General features: G+C 41.6%; 1 protein-coding gene across 2 annotated transcripts in view; it reads right to left on the minus strand.

The window, feature by feature from the left end:
• Positions 1-425: 425 nt before the first annotated feature.
• Positions 426-19,717, minus strand: part of efl1 (elongation factor like GTPase 1) — a 203,804-nt gene continuing 184,512 nt past the window's right edge. For both annotated transcript variants that reach the window (XM_039772771.1, XM_039772770.1), the window contains exon 20: positions 426-1,708. In XM_039772771.1, the coding sequence (XP_039628705.1) occupies positions 1,520-1,708 (189 nt within the window). In that variant the 3' untranslated portion in view covers positions 426-1,519. The remainder of the gene's footprint in view (positions 1,709-19,717) is intronic.

Raw genomic sequence — 19,717 nt, forward strand, 5'->3', positions numbered from 1 at the left:
AACACGTTTTTTATGTGGAGAGTCAGGAACACGTTTTTTACGTAGAGAATCAGGATCATGTTTTTTTATGTAGAGAGTCAGCACCTCGGTTTTTTACATAGAGAGTCAGGGTCACATTTTTAACGTATTGACTCAGTCAGGATCAGTTTTTTTTACATAGAGAGTCATCCCCTCGGTCTTTACGCAGAGAGTTAGGATCTCGGTTTAAATGTAGAGAGTCAGGACCTCGGTTTTTATGTCTCATCTGAAGGATGGCACCATTTTCACTGCACTGGTGGGCATTGGGATGCACATGCAGACTACAAGGTAGGTGCCCTCTGCTGGCATCATTAACAGCAACCCAAACCTTACATGAACATCCTTAGAAACGGTACCCACAATTGGCATTCTGACCCAGAGAAACGGATAATGAGCAGGCAGTCACAACAAAATCAAAAACCGATTTATTTTAAAGATGTGCAAGGAGTCTAACCACCATTACAAAAGTAAAGATGCACATGGCAGATAATGTGCGTTCAGAGCTTTAAACACCTTTAGAAACAGATATAGAAAATAATAATAAATAGAGTCAGCGCTGTAGACATTGGAAAGAGTGGACGTTAACAGGAAACCAAATATTGGAGGCTTGCACTGAAGGTCATGGACGATGTCTCATAATCTGAAAGGTGGCGTTCATCGAATTAAAAAAAGATAAAAGTGACTGTGTTTTACGATGGCTCTTATAAATAATACATTTTCATTCTTCATTTTTTTTATACTGGCAGCGTGATTTTTCTAAAGTCGAATAAAATGAAGCCAACACTGGACAGCGCAGAAGTCTACGGCCCTAAAACCAGCAGATGACTTGAACGAGATAGAGCTCAGGAGAAGTGGACGAGTGGCAAGAAAACTATGGAATTTATTATTAAAAATTCTCACCGATGTTTTCTTTTAAACTATATTGGAGACGGTCTTCTTCCTGCTTCGTATGAGTGTTCAGCTGTAATGCTAACAGCTGTCATTAAGGTATCCGCCGAACTGTTAGATAACTCACGGTGCATATAATTTAAAAGACGAAAAAGCAGCTTCTAAATAGGAACGGGTTTAATTACCGACTTGCTTTCAAAGGCACCAATTTTCATTTACATAACAAATGTCATATTTGAACACTGGGCGGTAATTCTGGGATTAGAATGTGAAGGCTTCAAATAACACTTGCCCAGAATTCTTTTCTTTCTGTCCCAGTGAATACGGAGCCCGCTATTTTTAACACGTTTCATGAGCGACTCGTCCACGTGGCACAACGTGACCTTCCGTTAGAACTACGGGGAGAGTTTAACTTTCTAAAAAAAAAAAATCTCCTTTTAATCTACTAATCGTAGGCTTGGTACAATATTAAAAAAAAATACATTGTAAAAAATACAGAAATGACATTTCAGCAGGATTGGTGAATGGATTTGGAGAAGTTTCCAAGTTGAAAAATCGAGCCATGAATTTTTATTTCTCTCTCTTTTTTTTTTTTGGTATATTTCCCAAACTCCTACTTGTTTCGGCCAAGGGTTCGTTGTTTCTCCGCGTACTCCACAATTTTTTCTTCAACATACAATCCTTTTCTCTTCCTCACGGCGTTCATGTACTTGCGAGCCTGGTTTTCAGAGTCCGCTTTTTCGCCGAAATGCAGGTATTCCTCCTCCGTGGTAGGAACCCAAAATGGATCACTTTGGATCAACTGAATGAAAAGAAAAAAAAAACAAAAAATAATAAATAAGTCCCAAATATAATACACGGCACAAAGAGGAAAAGGAGGCGGTCTTATCATCCTCTCCATTGGTAGTGACGTGTTACAGCATCTGAAATCATGGGAAAACAGGGTGTAGGGCCTTCCAAAAGACTTCACTGGCCTCCCTGGAAAAGTCTCCCCCCCAACGGGGCTTCATCCCAATTCCAAGTGGCCAGGCTCAGGCCTAGAAGGCCTAATATGGACTGAAGCCTTCAAAACAAACTTAAACAGTCCTAAAGGTTAATTATTAAATAAAACCCAGAAGCAAGAGGGTCACCATAAACCTCAGTGGGCACCAAAACAAACTTTACATATAAAAAGAAAGGATTTATACAACAAAATTTAGAAAAGTACAAGGAAAGGTTCCACAGAGCAACAGAGGCTGAAAAGGAGCTCCCTAAAAGGTAACCCTAAATCAGTGAAAGGCAACCTTTTTTGAGTTGCGGCGCACCTGAGGGACTACCCATAAATAAAGTCGTGACGACACAATCTATGGACAATCGGCAATAAAAACAGTTAATTTTACAAGTTTGAAAGACATTTTATTAATAAAGGAATCAAAGGATAAATCTTAAATTTAATTAATGTGAACGTTGAGATTGTTTTTCAGCACACATGAGATTGATGCGAGGATCAATTTTCGAAAATCAGACGCGCATTTCCTTGTCGATCATTTGAAGTCTCTCGCGTTTCTTAGACTTCATTTCCGTTATCTGTTTTTCCAATAGAAAATATATTTTTTTAAACATTATCTTTTTAAATCAACCAAAAGTTCAAAAACACTAGCAATTTTAAATATTTTACAAAAGTTTTTGCGGCGCCCCTAGAAAATTCCTCGGTGCACTGTTGCCTGACAATGCCCTAAATAAACAAAGTCTTAATACAATATCCAGAAACAAACAATTTAACAGAGTGCAAATATCCACAAACCAATGAAATCAATGATATGGGAGTCCGTCACACTAAAACGTTGTCCTGTTCCAGTGTCCTCAACTTGGGTTTTAATTAGCCAGACTGAGGGCACAGCAGGGATGATGTCAGGGTGGCTCCGCCCCCAAAGCACAAGAAACTGACTGACATTTAAAGACACAATTAACCACATAATGGAAATAACTTTTTAATTTAAATTTTTGTGTGTGTTTGGACCAAATCAATGAACGTATTTAACAAGCTTCTCTAAAAGTCCAAACTTCCCTCTAAGGACGGACCAAAAAAAAAAAAAAAAAAAAAAAAAAAAAGGGAACAAAAGAAGGAAAAAAGGAAATCCAAACAAAAGAGAGACTGAATGAAAGAACAAAAAGGAAAATGAACAAACAAAAGAACAATTGAATAAACTAAAAAGAACCAAAAAAAGAAAAGACTGAACGAACAAACGAGAACAAAAGAATGAAATAGTGAACAAAAGAAGGACAAAAGAAAGAATGAATGAACTAACTTGTTCATTTGTTTGCTTGTTCGTTCATTCGTTTCTTTCTTTCTTAGAATAAGACACATAATAATTCCTAATTACCAAAAACAACCATAAAACAAAAACACACATTAATACCCAACAGGTGACCTTTTGGTCGAAAAAAAGCACTGCAGTGAGTGTGGCAGGCTGTACTGAGAAGCTGGACGCTGGGAGTCTATGGAGGAATATGAGCAAAACTACACGTAAATAAACATGCAAATGAATAAGCGTAAAGTGAAATGTGGCAATCACTCAGTCAATCAATAAATAAATAAATGACAACGATATGCGAGTGTACGTAATTAAAAGATGCCAGGATGTGTGTTTTTTGTCGATTATTTCTGCTATGAATACTCTGGTTTCACAAAATACCAAAGGGTTAGGTTTAGGTTTAGGGTCTCAGGGCTAATTATTTTTTTTTCCCCTTTTTGTCCCAAGGATGAATATTTTCCCAAAACACACTGTTTTCCAAATAGCACAAAAAGCAATGGCCGCACACATAAATCAACATAAAAGTTATTTATGACAAATGCCACTCAATTTTATGTTCCATGAGCCTCTACAGTATGTAAATTCAAATTTTTATTACATACCCTTTTGTCTCATCACTCATAAGCTGAAAGCAACTTTCTGGAAAAACACAGCTTGAAGTAGTCGAGTGGCTGCTAATCCATAGTGTCCACCATCACGTTTGGTGAAGTCCAGTTGCCAGCTTGCCTCCCACAGATCTCTGTCCGTGTAGCCCTCCCTGGGCGAACGTTGCCACAAGTGTGCCAGCTACACGAGCGCTACGATCAGCTGAGGTAGGCACCTGACTTTTTGGTTTTGATTTCCGGATCACTTGCATCAAAATTGGAGCTCGATCAGCGTCTGTGTAGTCCTCCCAGGTGAACGCTGCTGTAGGCGCAGCAGCTGCCCAATCAGCTGGGGACCAAACAGCTGAAGCAGGTAGCTGACCTTTGTTTTCGATCTCCAGATCACTTGGTCCAAAATCGGAGGAGGGATCTTTTTGATGACCACAGAAAGTTCGCACCTCAGCTTTAATGTCTCATTTGATGAAGTGCAAAGTGTCCCTGTCACTTCACTGGGGCATTGGGATCCGCATAGTGACCACAGGGTTAGGTTAGGGTTACAGAGAAATTCTGTCAACCGGGAGGGCAGAAATTGCACGGTACATGTCACAATGAAAGTAGCCCCTACTTACTACCCCGCGTCAACACTCATTCCTAGGTATAAGGAGCCTTTAAAATAATTAAAGCATTGCTAAAAAAACCTCTTAAAATGTATTCATAAATATTACTTTTATAAAAATGGCATAAAAATGTAAACACTTAAAACTGTAAAATTATGACAGTTAAAAGCAATCTTTCATAAAACTAACTATGAGGTCTAAAAAGCAATAAGATAAGGATCAAATAAAGTACATAAAAGCCATACATTTCAAAAATATATTTTTTAGGGTTATTAGAGAAACCTAAAATAGTTTGTGCCTCCTAGGGTTGTAAAAATTTAAAATCAGGGTTCTAGGTTATCTTCTAATATAATACACTACCGTGGCTGTCCATTTGTCTGTCCAGGAGTTTAAACCACCTGTAGCTCGCAAACCGTTTGACCTGAAATTTGGTACACACATACTACGTGACGTCTGCTATCCACTTTTGGGGTGATGATTGACCTCCAAGATTATTCCTCTTTTTATTTTTATTTTATTGTAGAATCAACTCTCGGCAGCGGCCAGCAGGGTGACAGTGTGGCGCATGTGTCCAGGCGCCATTTTCATCCCTACCACCTTCGCCGTCACTTCCCCTACCTCTTCATATCTTAAATCAATCTTGAGGCAGCTTAAGTGAAAAATTAAAGAAAATGTACTAAGTAATTGCAACACAAACACTGACTTAATCAGTTTTAACGTGAAAAGATGCCGACGGAAGAAGATAAGAAACGGGCTGCTAGGGTGGAGAAAAGAAGAGCTGCTCAGGAAACAGCAAGCGCATCAACCTCTGAGCAAACGAATGGTAAACGTACAGAGAAAGAGGAGGAGAACTAGGAATGCTCAAGTCAAGTGTATAACGTGCAGTGCGCCGTTACTGGTGAATTAAAACTGTAAAAAGGAAGAATCAGGCACACTTATCTATGAAAATAGTAGCTATTTACTACCTCTGCCTCAACAACTTATCCAAGGTTATAGGAGCCTTTAAAATACTCTTAAAACATCCTCCAACACTGCCTAAAAACTTCGCAGTAAGGAGACCCGCTTCACGGGTCCTCCCTGCGTGGAGTTTGCATGTTCTCCCCGTGTCTGCGTGGGTTTCCTCCCACAGGTGCATTGGTGATCCTAAATTGTCCCTAGTGTGTGTGCCCTGTGGTGGGCTGGCGCCCTGCCTTGCGCCCTGTGCTGACTGGGATTGGCTCCAGCAGACCTCCGTGACCCTGTGTTGGAAAATGACTGACTAACTTTTACAAAAACTGTACAAAATTTGCATAATTAAATGAATACTTCAATGTGCAAAATTAAGACCGTTAAAATTTATGTTTTGAAATAAATAGTAACAAGGTCTTAAAAAGCAATAAAATAAGGATAAAATAGAGTGTTAATAAGCCCTAAAATCCAAAACTAATTGTAAGGGTTATTAGAGAAACCTAAAAGTATAAGTGCATATTAGGGTTATAAAAAATTCAAATAAGGGTTCTAGGGGGCACTATTTTTAGATTAAGGGACTCTAAAAACACTAAAAGAGGAAAACAATTTTAAGATCAGACACCCTTACTAAAATTTTTAAGATTAGAGCACCTAACCTAATTTTAACATCAGGGACTCTTAGGTAACATGGCCTTACCCCCACAGACCTTAAGGTTAAGGGTTTGTGGTTAGGGCAGAGGCCAGCAGCACCCCAAGCTTTTCCCAGATGGTCTGTAATCCAAGGACTGGCCGGGCCTGAACAGGCTTAGCTTCAGGTGGATGGCCAGTTCAGAAGCGCAGGTGGTATGGCTGAAAGTGAATGTATTTAATTCTAAATTACTGTACAATATAATCAGTTCTGTAGTGTAAAAGCTACCTGTGGTTTCACTAAAGTAAAAAGTGTACTGTATGGGCCATTCCATATTTTTAATTTAATATTGTTTTTTATCAGTATGCCGCTGCTGGAGTATGTGCATTTCCCCTTGGGATTAATAAAGTATCTATCTATCTATCTACACTGTGTGCACAATTATTAGGCAAGTTGTATTTTTGAGGATTAATTTTAATATGGAACAAACACAGTGCTATCAGTCAATCCAAAATGTTAATAAACCTGAAACCTGAATGTTTCACAACGGAAATGTGAGTGTGAACATCATCAGGGGAATACATATGTGCGCACAATTATTAGGCAACTATTAGTGTGCAGATTTATTATGCAACTAAAGGAAAAATGAAAATTTTCCCATCTCACTTGTTTCTTTTCATCTGTTATAGTGAGAATAATAAACAAACACCTCAAAATTTACAAATAAACATCTCTGACATTTAAAAAAAAAATCAATCAATCAATCAATGACCAATATAGCCACCCTTCTTTCCAATAACAGTCATAAGCCTTTCCATTCATGGAGTCTGTCAGTTTCTTGATCTGTTGACGATCAGCTTTTTGTGGAGCAGTGACTACAGCCTCCCAGACACTCTTCAGAGAGGTGTATTGTTTTTCTCCCCGTAAATCTAGCGTTTAAGAAGTGCCCACAAGTTCTCGATAGGGTTTAGGTCAGATGAGGAAGGGGGGCCATGTCATTATTCCTTCATCTTTAAGGCCTTTACTGGCTGGCCACGCAGTGGAGAACTTCGATGCAAGTGATGGAGCATTGGCCTGCATAAAAATCATGGTCTTTTCCTGTATCACTGTTTGAAGAAAGTGTCTTCGAAAAACTGGCAGTAGGTTTGGGAGTTGATTTTGAGTTCATCTTCAATGCAAAAGGTCCAACTAGCTCATCTTTAAAAATACCAGCTCATACCAGTACCCCACCTCCACGTTGGAGTGGAGCTCTGTGCCCATTACTGATCCACAGGTCCATCCATCTGGTCCATCAAGAGTCACTCTCATCTCATCGGTCCATAAAACCTTTGAAAAAATCTGTCTTCAGATATTTCTTGGCCCAGTTTTGACGTTTCAACTTATGTTTCTTGTTCAGTGGTGGTTGGGTTTCAGCCCTCCTTACCTTGGCCATGTCTTTGAGCACTGAACACCTTGTACTTCTGGGCACTCCAGGTAGGTTGCAGCTCTGGAATATGAAAGTACTGGAGGATAATGGGTTCCTGGTAGCTTCACGTTTGATTCTTCTCAAATCTTTGGCAGCTAATTTGCGTCTTTTGTTCTCAACACGTTTCTTGCGACCCTGTTGACTATTTGCAACAAAATGTTTGATGGTTCTGTGATCACACACCAATATCTTAGCAATTCCAAAAGTGCTGCATCCCTCTGAAAGACTTTTTACAATTTTTGACTTTTCAGAGTCAGTTAAATCTCTTTTTTGGCCCATTTTGCCCGAGGAAAACTAGCTGCCTAATAATTCTGCACACCTTGATATCGGGTGTTGATCTCCTTAGGCCACACCCTCCCTCATTACACAAATACACATCACCTGACGTGCTTAAATCCAATAAGCATTCAAGTTAATCCAGCTTGGAGTTGGAATATACGCATTCAAAATGATGATATGGTCAAAATACTCACTTGCCTAATAATTGTGCACACAGTGTATCTATCAATTTTATTTTATTTTTTAAAGGTAGTGCCCCCCAGTGGGATTACGACATTGCTGATTCTGTTAACAGTTGGCCGCCGCCTCCTCCTCCTCCTGTTGGGTGATAATTAGGCAGTAACGGCAGTTTGTGACGTATAACAGGCTGTATGGATACTTTAAAAGTGGAAACAAAGACACTTGGGAAAGCACACAAAATGACCTAACATGACAGGTAATGTTAGAATGCCAGGGTAACAGACAGAGCATTTGGAAAAGTTATTTTTGTAGCTGACCGCTGTCACACACACGTGCGCATGGGAGGCAGCCAAAGGGCTCGAGTGAGGGCAATTCCATATCTGACCGGGATGTGGCAGAGTGCACGGACTCTTTTTCTCGCTTTCTTGCAGACCATCCACCTGGCCCTGTTGACGTCACTTCCGGGTCCGAGCCTATGAGGGAAGACCCCTATGACGTCACTTCCCGTCTTCCCTTTTAAAAGTCTCCATCTTTTCCCTATTCCCTCAGTTCTGTTTTGGACTCCTGTTTGTGCACGTCACTGCTATCATTTAGTTTGCGATTTGCAGCCAGGAAACCAATTATATGGGTGGCTGCCCCAAACCTTGCTATGGCTCTGTGTGGAGTTTGTGACACCGCTAAAATATAATAATGGAGTGGACTCAATTTGTTAACTGAAAGTGGCTGGTAGTGAAGTGATGACTGCTGCTGAGTTTGTTGTCTGCCAAGCCTCCAGGCCATCCCAGTTCTGACATCCTGCTATTTTCTTGTAATATTTGGTCAAGCACACAGGAAATTATGATTGCAAAAATAAATACATTTTGTTAGTAAGAAAGAAGAAATCTAATGCTCCCATGGCTATGGTGAACAGGGTATAATCTATAAGCAAACGGCTCAAGACTGAACTGCAGAGAAAAATGAGCATCACGTAATTACACCCCAGTCACACCGCGCGATTAAAGGTGGCACAACAACGGGCAGGCCGCAGACACCTGGTCAAGGATCCAGTCCAGGAAGCTGCCTAATTTAGTCCGGACAGATGGCAGGGACACCAGCATCACCCTTCTGAGCTATACAAAAACTTTCATCTGCACAAACACAAAACCTGAGGCGCTGATGCAAGGGCATATGTCACCATACATCTGCCACTCCTTAGGGAGGCATTAACTCGAAAGGCCACAGCAAAGACACGCGAAAGGGGGGAGTAAAATGCTTGCATTTAATTAAAGCACAGCACAGCCCGGTGGCCATTCTGGTGGGTTAAACTTTTGTTTTTAGACAAGCCTTGTTTGCTAATCTAACACCTAATCATATTGGGGATTGAAAGACAATGTCTAAAACTCCCTTTTTTTACAGACAAATAAATATCAATATATTTACACTACACTTTTTATTATAAGTTAGATCTGCCCGAGACATTCGTTGTACTGGCTGGTCTGATCCAACACCAAGCAACTTTGGCAAACAGGAAGAGGAAGATTAAATGGAGATGAAGTCCTGGATTTGCCAAATTATTACAATGGTTTCTTCCACAGCTCCAGTTTTCTAAAGCATATAAACTACTCTGCTGGAGACTCATTCACTTCAGACTACAGGTGATTAAACTAGGGGTCTGGTCGCAAGTGGTCTGAATCTGGATGGTGCAGAGTTTCACTTTCACAATAGCAGTCGATATGAAAGGGTCACATAAACTGTGAAGAGAAGACTTTCCTCCAGTCTGCAGTGGGCCACAGTCGCTATTTCAAAGCCTTGTTGTGTCCTTTAAGGAACGGCTCTCTTCCTGCCACTCGCCCCGTCAGACCCGCAGCACAAAGTCTCCTCTTCACGGTACACACTGACAGTTTGCTGTTGTCGACCTGCACTGCTGTGCTGTGAGACGCCTGTGATCACACCAGCTGGTGACCCTCAGAAATTCGTCTTCTGATTGGCTGGCGACTTTGGCTCTGCCAGATCTCCTCCAATCAGAGTCTCTTCCAGTTTCCAGTTACCTCTGGATCGTGTAGGACACCACTGGACTCACCGACACTTTGAATGTTATTGCAGTTTCTCTAAATGAAAGGTCTGCACTTCTAAGGGTAACAACGCTCTGTCTCATGTCTTGTGTTACTTGCCATTCTCGCTGGAATGTTGTCTAAGTTGTACTTCAGAGGGTGAAGTCACACTGTGGGCTCCAACTCTGCTTTAAGACGCACAGAGGGCTTCTAAGTAATCAACAGAAGCGGGGACACCCGTGCAAATTCTTTGCTTCAACTAGCAAGGCTTACATTTCTTTGAATTGCTGAAGAACATCTGGAGGTTTGTAACCAAATACTTGTTCCCTGTCAAAGGCCCGTTTGTAATATTTTGAAATTTCCTTTTTTTTTTTAGTTTTTCCTAACCTAAACTTTTAATTTAAACCTATGGCAGTTGTCTGCTTACCTGTTCACCATTTGAGGTCATTCATTGCATTTCAACTGATTGCATTTGAAGAAAAACTAGAAACACTGAGGCGTTCTAAAACCTATGACAGATGTAGATAGATAGATAGATAGATAGATAGATAGATAGATAGATAGATAGATAGATAGATATGAAAGGCACTATATGATAGATAGATAGATAGATAGATAGATAGATAGATAGATAGATAGATAGATAGATAGATAGATAGATAGATAGATAGATAGATAGATAGATAGATAGATAGATAGATACTTTATTAATCCCAAGGGGAAATTCACATAATCCAGCAGCAGTATACTGATACAAAGAAACAATATTAAATTAAATAGTAATAAAAATGAAAAGAATTAAAATAAAATTAATGTTCGCATTTACTCCCACGGGTGGAATTGAAGAGTCGCATAGTGTGGGGGAGGAACGATCTCCTCTGTCTGTTAGTGGAGCAGGACGGTGACAAAAGTCTGTCACTGAAGCTACTCCTCTGTCTGGAGATGATCCTGTTAAGTGGATGCAGTGGATTCTTCATGATTGACAGGAGTTTGCTTAGTGCCCGTCGCTCTGCCACAGATGTTAAACTATCCAACTTTAATCCTACAATGGAGCCTGCCTTCTTAACAAGTTTGACCAGGCGTGAGGCGTCTTTCATCTTTATGCTGCCACCCCAGCACACCACCGCGTAGAAGAGGGCACTCGCCACAACCGTCTGGTAGAACATCTGCAGCATCTTACTGCAGATGTTGAAGGATGCCAACCTTCTCAGAAAGTATAGTCGGCTCTGAGCTTTCTTACATAGAGCATCAGTATTGGCAGTCCAGTCCAATTTGTCATCCAGCTGCACTCCCAGATATTTATAGGTCTACATATATACATATATTTATACATATATAGTGTAGTAGGCAAGATTAAGTATTTAGATAAATTAACAAGAAATTCATTTTATTAGATGTTGGTTCCTCCGTTAAACCCATTTTTTTCAGAGTAGTGAATGAGTAGAGTATGGTTTACTAATAGAGGAGCCAAATTCCCCCCCGGGGACAAATAAAGTTCTATCTATTTATTTTTATTTTTTCTCTCCAGCCGTCTGGAGTTTTTTGTTTTTTTCTGTTTGAACCTTACTCTTATTCGATGTTAATTAATGTTGATTTATTTTGTTTTCTTTTTGTGTCTTTTATTTTTCTATTCTTTACTATGTAAAGCACTTTGAGCTACTGTTTGTATGAAAATGTGCTATAGAAATAAATGTTGTTGTTGTTGTTGTTGCTATCTGTCCATCTTCAACAAAACAAAGTGGTGCATATGGTGTTTGTTGATGTGGAGAAGGCTTATGATAGAGTGCCACGTCAGGAGGTCTGAAGGTGCATGAGAGAGCAAGGAGGACAAGAAAAGTACATGAGGATTGCCCAGGATAAGTATGATGGGAATCAAAACAGGGTCAGGAAAGCAGACAACATCCCAGTTGGAGGAGGTCTGCACCAGGCATCCTCTTTCAGGTGATTATAGGTGTGTTGACCAGTGAGGTGAAAGACCAGCTCCCCTGGTGTGGGTTTTTTTTGCTGATGACATTGTGTTGTGTAGCATCAGAAAAAAGGAAGCAGAAAATGGAAAAGGGCTTTGGAAGATTGAGGAACAAAGGTAAATAGAAAGAAGAAGAGCAAATATTTGAGGGTTACCAGGATTCCGAAATTAGCCAGCAGGGAGAGCCATTGGAGAGAATGTATAAGTTTAAACATCTAGAATCAGTGGTAGCCCAAGATGGAGAAATAGTGACAGAGATAACTCATTAAGTGCAATCATTAAGTGCAATGTGGATGAAAATATTAGGAGTATCATGTGATCGAAGAATTAAGATGAAGGTTAAAGGTCAGGTTTTGAAGACCAGCAATAGATAGATAGTGTAGTAGGCAAGATTAAGAATTTAGATAAATTAACAAGATATTATATACATTAGGATAGATAGATAGATAGATAGATAGATAGATAGATAGATAGATAGATAGATAGATAGATAGATAGATAGATAGATAGATAGATAGATAGATAGATAGATAGACGTCTGACTTGGCAGTCACAGCGAGGCGCTATACAGGTGTATTGCCTTTTGGTGTTCTGTGTTATGGAGAGAGGATGTGCAGCATTGTTCATAATGGCCCACAGTTTTGTTTTCATTATCTCCATTGCTTTGACCTCCAGGACAGAATGAAAACCGGTATGTATGTTTGTAAGTCTATAGTAGGTATCAATACAGTGGTACCTCTGGTCACGACCATAATTCATTCCAAAACTCTGGACGCGACCCGATCGTAATTTCACCATAAGACTGTATGTAAATAAGATTAATCCATTCCAGACCGTACGAACTGTATGCAAATATTTTTTTTTAAGATTTTTAAGCACAAAAATAGTTAATTATACCATAGAATGCACAGTGTAATAGTAAACTAAAGGTAAAATCATTGAAAAACACTGAGAAAACCTTAAACAACATAGAAAACTAACATTGCAAGAGTTTGCGCTAGACCCTTACGAACCACTTGCTCTAAACACCTTTAATGAGTTTTAAGCACAGGGAAAAAAAATAAAGTTTGAAAAATCCTTAATTTATACAAAACCTAACCCTAGACCGCCAAGAAAACTAACCTTGCATGAGTTGAGTTCTGGCGGGAAAGAAGTGAGGAGGAAGCTGGGTGGAGAGGAGGTTACAGTTTTGAGGGAGAGCCCGGCTCCGCAGAAATCATTGGTGCATACGAACTGGAAGGGAAACTGGCCGCCAGTGTTTTTGTTCACCACCAGAGCGTGTGGTCGTGAACAGATGCAAAAGTTTGGCAAACGTTTTGATCGTAACCCGATTTGTACGTGTTCGGAAACGTTTGTGACCAGAGGTTCTACTGTACATCAAACACAGGTCAGAATTACATTAATCCTCGCCTACAGCCATCCTTGCCTACAGACCTTAAACACATTCAATGGTAATAAATCGGAGAACCAGGTTTGTACATATTGGGTTAAAGAATATCCTTAAAATACAAAATTATTCCCGACATCTTGCCTGAAGAAGGGGCCTGAGTTGCCTCGAAAGCTTGCATATTGTCATCTTTTTAGTTTAGCCAATAAAAGGGGTCATTTTGCTTGACTTTTCACTACATTCATAATGGCTAACACCCTAGTACTACAAAACTATTCCCAGAGACACTTTTTAAAGTTTGAATTCTTCCTACAAAGCGCATGCAGAGCCTTATCGGGCTTTATGTCGGACGCTAGATGATTTATTTACGTGAGGCTGTAGTTTCTTTCTGTTTACGCAGAGTCACTCGTCTATGACACATCAGCCGAATTCTTCCACTCCTTTGTTCTGAACAATCCCCTGATCACATACAAGAGGTTCTGTTGCCCCCTCTTTGTTTGCTCATTTCCATCGAGCCTTTTCAGTGATGGATGCCATCTTCAGGTGACAGTTACATTAGTGCCCGTAGCAGCAGATATGTGAACCAAAAGTACCAACACAAACACTCTTGTGTGCAACTGGGAAGAGCTGAAATCAAACTACAGCACTCTTTATATTTTCTTCTACAAGTGTATGGCATATTTTCCGTAAGGTGGTCTCTGTTGTTACACAATGATGGAGTAATTCCTAAGTCCCAAGCTATTGTCACAAGTCAGGCCAGCTTTCACTGCAGCAGCACCTTGTGAAATGTTGATTTTGGTATCTGTGGCTGGCGTGAGGCTTGTCTAAATGATTTTGTTGGCGAGTGACTGTAAGGAATTGAACGTATTTTTAAAATTTTTTTCCATCTTCTCACTGGAAAGAGAGATTCATAAAAGAGTGGAAAGTGTGCATTAGGCGAAGGCACACCTGTATTGCTGGTAACAAGACAGAAACAACAAACAAGGTTGAGTTTAACAAATATTGGCCATCGTGGTGTGAACCGTTGCGCTGAGGACAGCGGCTGAGGTGGACAGAACGTTCCTTCAGTCCTTCCGTTTTTGCAAACGGTCAATCTGGAAAAGAAGAAGAGCCGCAAGGAGACCCCAAATTCAGAGGGATGATCTATCGCGTCTTCCGCTTGCCTCCTGTCTAAATCTGCACTTGTGTTTAATTGTGGCCGTTGTGTGCAAACGTTAACCGAAATTGACTTCTGTTATCAGGTGGCTTGGATTTTAACGAAGTGCAGGCCCTGGACATGGAGTAATTCTGTTGGCATGGGAGTAATTAACCACCTGTGGCTTTGCTTATTTTCTGATGAGATTTATTAGTCCAGGAATCTCTCGCAGCTTTCAGCAAGGCTAATTAAGGCCTGATTTGATTTAAGGTGCGAGCCGGCGTCGCTATCCAAATAAACAGCCCGCCCAAGCGCATGGCGACGGTCCGCAGACCGTCTGTTATTGCTGTTATTTTGTCAACCTGAACGAGAGCTTAGATATTAGCGCGGGGTAGTTAAGACCTTTCTGTCGGTGGGTGGTAGGTGGGGGACTGCGCGGCTTTTTGTTCATTCCAGTTACCACATTTCATTGTGTTGCTTTGCAACACATCGACACAAACTAAAACGGACCAAAATGACCCCACGTGGTTCTCTATTTGCACTGACAAAATAAATACATAAAAAAATTATTTACTGATTGTTTTCAATGTGACCTAAATGTAGAATTACAACATCCCCAAGATTTTCTACAAATTAGGAATTATTAAGGATAAGATTGAGCAACACATGGCGAGGGCAGAAGTTATTCTGAACAGTCAGCGTGGGTTCAGAAGAGGAAGGTCGTGTTTTACTAACATGCTGGAATTCTATGAGGAGGCAACAAAAGGATTCGACCAAAGTGCAGCTCATGATATTATTGATCAGGACTTTCAGAAAGCATTTGATAAGGTGCCACATGAGAGGGTGGGCATCAAACTAAAAGAAGTGGCAGTTCAGGGTGATGTTTTTAGATGGGTACAGAATTGGCTCAGACACCAGAAGGTGATGGTGTGAGGAACCTCATCAGAATTGGCCGATGTTAAGAGTGATGACCAGCAGAGGGAAGTGCTGAGGCCGCTGCTATTTTTAATATGAACTGTATATATAAATGATTTAGATTAGATTAGATAGATACTTTATTAATCCCAAGGGGAAATTCACATAATCCAGCAGCAGTATACAGATACAAAAAACAATATTAAATTAAAGAGTAATAAAAATGCATGTAAAAGCAGACAATAACTTTGAATAATGTTAGCATTTACTCCCCCGGGTGGAATTGAAGAGTCGCATAGTGTAGGGGAGGAACGATCTCCTCAGTCTGTCAGTGGAGCAGGATGGTGACAAAAGTCTGTCGCTGAAGCTACTCCTCTGCCTGGAGATGACACTGGTCATTGGATGCAGTCTACATGATTGACAGGAGTTTGCTTAGTGCCCGTCGCTCTTATACAGATGTCAAACTGTCCAGCTTTACTCCTACAATAGAGCCTGCCTTCTTAACAAGTTTGTCCAGGCGTGAGGCGTCCTTTTTTATGCTGCCTCCCCAGCACACCACCACGTAGAAGAGGGCACTCGCCACAACCGCCTGGTAGAACATCTGCAGCATCTAATTGCAGATGTTGAAGGACGCCAACCTTCTAAGGAAGTATAGTCGGCACTGACCTTTCTTGCACAGAGCATCAGTATTGGCAGTCCAGTCCAATTTGTCATCCAGCTGCACTCCCAGGTGTTTATAGGCCTGCACCCTCTGCACACATTTAGATAGGAATACAAGGAACAAGCTGGTTAAGTTTGCAGATGATACCAAGACAGGTGGATTAGCACAGAATTTGGAATCTGTTATATCATTACAGAGAGACTTGGACAGCAGACAGGCTTGTGAAGATTTGTGGATGATGAAATTTAATGTCAGTACATGTAAAATATAACACATAGGAAGTAAAAATGTGAGGTTTGAACACACAATGGGTGGTCGGAAAATCGAGAATACACCTTATGAGAAGGATTTAGGAGTCATAGTAGACTCTGTGCTATCGACTTCCAGACAGTGTTCAGAAGCTATTAAGAAGTCTAACAGAATGTCAGGTTATATAGCGCCTTGATTATAACACACTGGTGAGGCCTCATCTGGAGTCCTGTGTGCGGTTTTGGTCTCCAGGCTACAAAAAGGACATAATAGCAGTGCTAGAAAAGGTCCAGAGAAGAGCGACGAGTCTGATTAGAGGACTACAGGGGACGAGTTATGAGAAAAGATTAAAAGAGCTGAGCCTTTACAGTTTAAGCAAAATAAGATTAAGAGGTGACATGATTGAAGTGTTTAACATTATGAAGGGAATTAGTCCAGTGGATCAAGACGGTGATTTTAAAATGAGTTCCTCAAGAACACGGGGACACAGCTAGAAACTTGTGAAGGGTAAATTTCACACACACATTAGGAAGTTTTTCTTTACACAAAGAACGACAGACACTTGGAATAAGCGACCAAGTAGTGTGGTAGACAGTAAGACTTTAGGGACTTTCAAAACTCGACTTGGAAGAAATAAGTGGGTAGGACTGGCGAGCTGTGTTGGGCTGAATGGCCTGTTCTCGTCCAGATTGTTCTAATGTTCTAATAACAAGTCTAGAAGTAGAAAATACTCACGGGGGTCGTCATAAATAAAGATTAACCCTTAAACCGCCAGAACCAGCTCGCTCTAGTCGCTTCCCAGGGCAAATTTTCCAGCACACCGGAGCCGAGGATATTCGGCGACGTACATTCATTGAACTCCACAACTGGCTCTAGTCGGTTCCTAGTGCAATTTGGCAACACGGCGGAGCTGATCAGTCCATGCCGTCCATTCATTGAGCAGCCAGCTCATGACCACTGGTGCCCCCTAGTGAATCAGCTTCACTGTCCCTGGGATTCACCTGTCGCACTAGACTGGCCTGTAAGCATCAGCGCTGGCCTCTGTGTGCTCATCCTGAGCAGACTGCACCAGCAGTGTCAGGTTTGAAGGAGGGTCTTCGCCAGACCCCATGTTTCAGTTCTTTCCATAGATGTTGAACTGGTTCAGATCAAGGCTCATAGAGGGTCATTGCAGAACAGTCCAATGTTTTATCCTTTGCCATTCTTGGGTGCTTTTTCACTGTGTGTTTTGGCTCCTTATGCTGTTGGAGGTCCCATGAGCTGCAACCGAGAGAAAGCTTTGTACGTTTCGTTCCAGGATGTCTGGTGATTTCATTCTTCCCTGCACATACACATGGCAACCCGTGCCAGACACAGCAACACAGCCCTAAAACATTACCCACATTCCTCTATGTTTCACAGCAGGTCTGGTGTCCTTTTATTTGAAAGCTTCATCTGCAAACATAGAGCTGACATGACTTGTCTAAAAGATCCAGTTTTGTCTCATCTGTCCAAAGGACCTTCTCCCAGTAGCACTGTGGCTCGTCAATATGCATTTTAACAAATTCCAATCTGGCTTTTTTCTGTGGAGTCCTCCACTGAGCCCACTGTCACTCAAAATGTCAGATCAGACACTGATGAGCCCCGACCTTGGAGATCAACTTGTATCTCTCTGGCAGTTGTCCTCAGTTTTTGTCTGGGGTTGATTTTCCTCTTGTAGCCACGTCCAGTGAGGTTGGCTACGGTCCCAAGGACCTTCAATGTCTTCATAATATTTGCAACTGTTGTCACAGGAACATCAAGCTGCTTTGAGATGGCCAACCAGCCTTTGCTTTTCACATGCTGGTCTATCATTTGTTTTCTGATCTCCTCAGCCGACTCTCTCCTTTGCTGTCTCTGATCTGACACACGATGACACCACACAGCAGGGTGATGACTTTTCTCCATTTAAATCATTTGAACGACTGACTGCACGACTCGAGACACAAATTCAAGAAAACAGCGAGTTTGAAAAATCCAATTATTTGTGATCTTGCCAGGGGGTTCCAACACACGTGTCCAGGCCATTTCAGAGGACCTTTGTAGAATAAGCAACACTTGATCTCTTGTCACACTTGCTTTGTTTTACTCGATGACACGTCAAAGGCATGCAGGTGGCACAGGGGACGATTGCTTTGCATTTCATCACTTTTCAGGAGGCAGACGGCCCTTTTATTGAATGAGCTATAAGGGGACCAAACACATTTGACCATGTGGTCGGTGAAACATTAACACTACGTGACACAACACCCTATTTATAGCTGAATTCGCAGACGGTTTAAGAATTATTAGGAAGTTCCTTTTGCAAAATTAACGGCAGCAAAATTTAAACTAACGGTTTGGAAAAACACGGATGTCAGGTAGGAGTTTGGCCAGCTGATTAAAACGACAAGCGTCCAAAGGAAGATGAAGTCAACGTGCGTGTGTGTGTGTCTCTAAGTACGTGCACTTGAAAGTGTGCATTTGAATGGAAGGGAAATGGAAGATGGTGGGGGAGTTGGAATGAAGAAGCATATGTTGTGTCAGCGCGGTGGATAAACAACATTTCCTGAGCTGCCAATCCAGCTTCTTAAAAACAACAAAAAGAGACAGCAAAAAGCATTCCTTCATCAATATTTAACAGCAAACTCAATCCAGCTGTCCTTCTAATTTGCTACATTATCTGGTCCTGCTTTTCCATATGTGGGGAATCTACAGAATGTGTCTTAATAAATCCCTTTTACGTAAACTTTTGAGGGTATTAGACATTATGAGGGAGCCAGCTTTTTGGGGTGCCCTTGAATGAAGCCCATCCATCCTCTTCCACTTATCCGAGGTCGGGTCGCGGGGGCAGCAGCTTGAGCAGAGAGGCCCAGACTTCCCTCTCCCCGGCCACTTCTTCTAGCTCTTTCGGGAGAATCCCAAGGCGTTCCCAGGCCAGCCGGGAGACATAGTCCCTCCAGTGTGTCCTGGGTTTTTCCCGTGGCCTCCTCCCGGTTGGACGTGCCCAGAACACCTCACCAGGGAGGCGTCCAGGAGGCATCCTGATCAGATGCCCGAGCCACCTCATCTGACTCCTCTCGATGCTCTACTCTGAGCCCCTCCTGGATGACTGAGCTTCTCACCCGGTCTTTAAGGGAAAGCCCAGACAGCCTGCGGAGGAAACTCATTTCAGCCGCTTGTATTTGCGACCTCGTTCTTTCGGTCACTACCCATAGCTCATGACAATAGGTGAGGGTAGGAACGTAGATCGACTGGTAAATTGACAGCTTTGCCTTACGGCTCAGCTCCTTTTTCACCACGACAGACCGATGCAGAGCCCGCATCACTGCGGATGTCGCACCAATCCACCTGTCGATCTCACGGTCCATTCTTCCCTCACTCGTGAACAAGACCCCGAGATACTTGAACTCCTCCACTTGGGGCAGGATCTCTCTCTCCCAACCCTGTAGAGGGCACTCCACCCTTTTCTGGCT

This window comes from Polypterus senegalus, chromosome 12, assembly GCF_016835505.1.
Source record: "Polypterus senegalus isolate Bchr_013 chromosome 12, ASM1683550v1, whole genome shotgun sequence".
Taxonomy (NCBI): Eukaryota; Metazoa; Chordata; class Cladistia; order Polypteriformes; family Polypteridae; genus Polypterus; species Polypterus senegalus.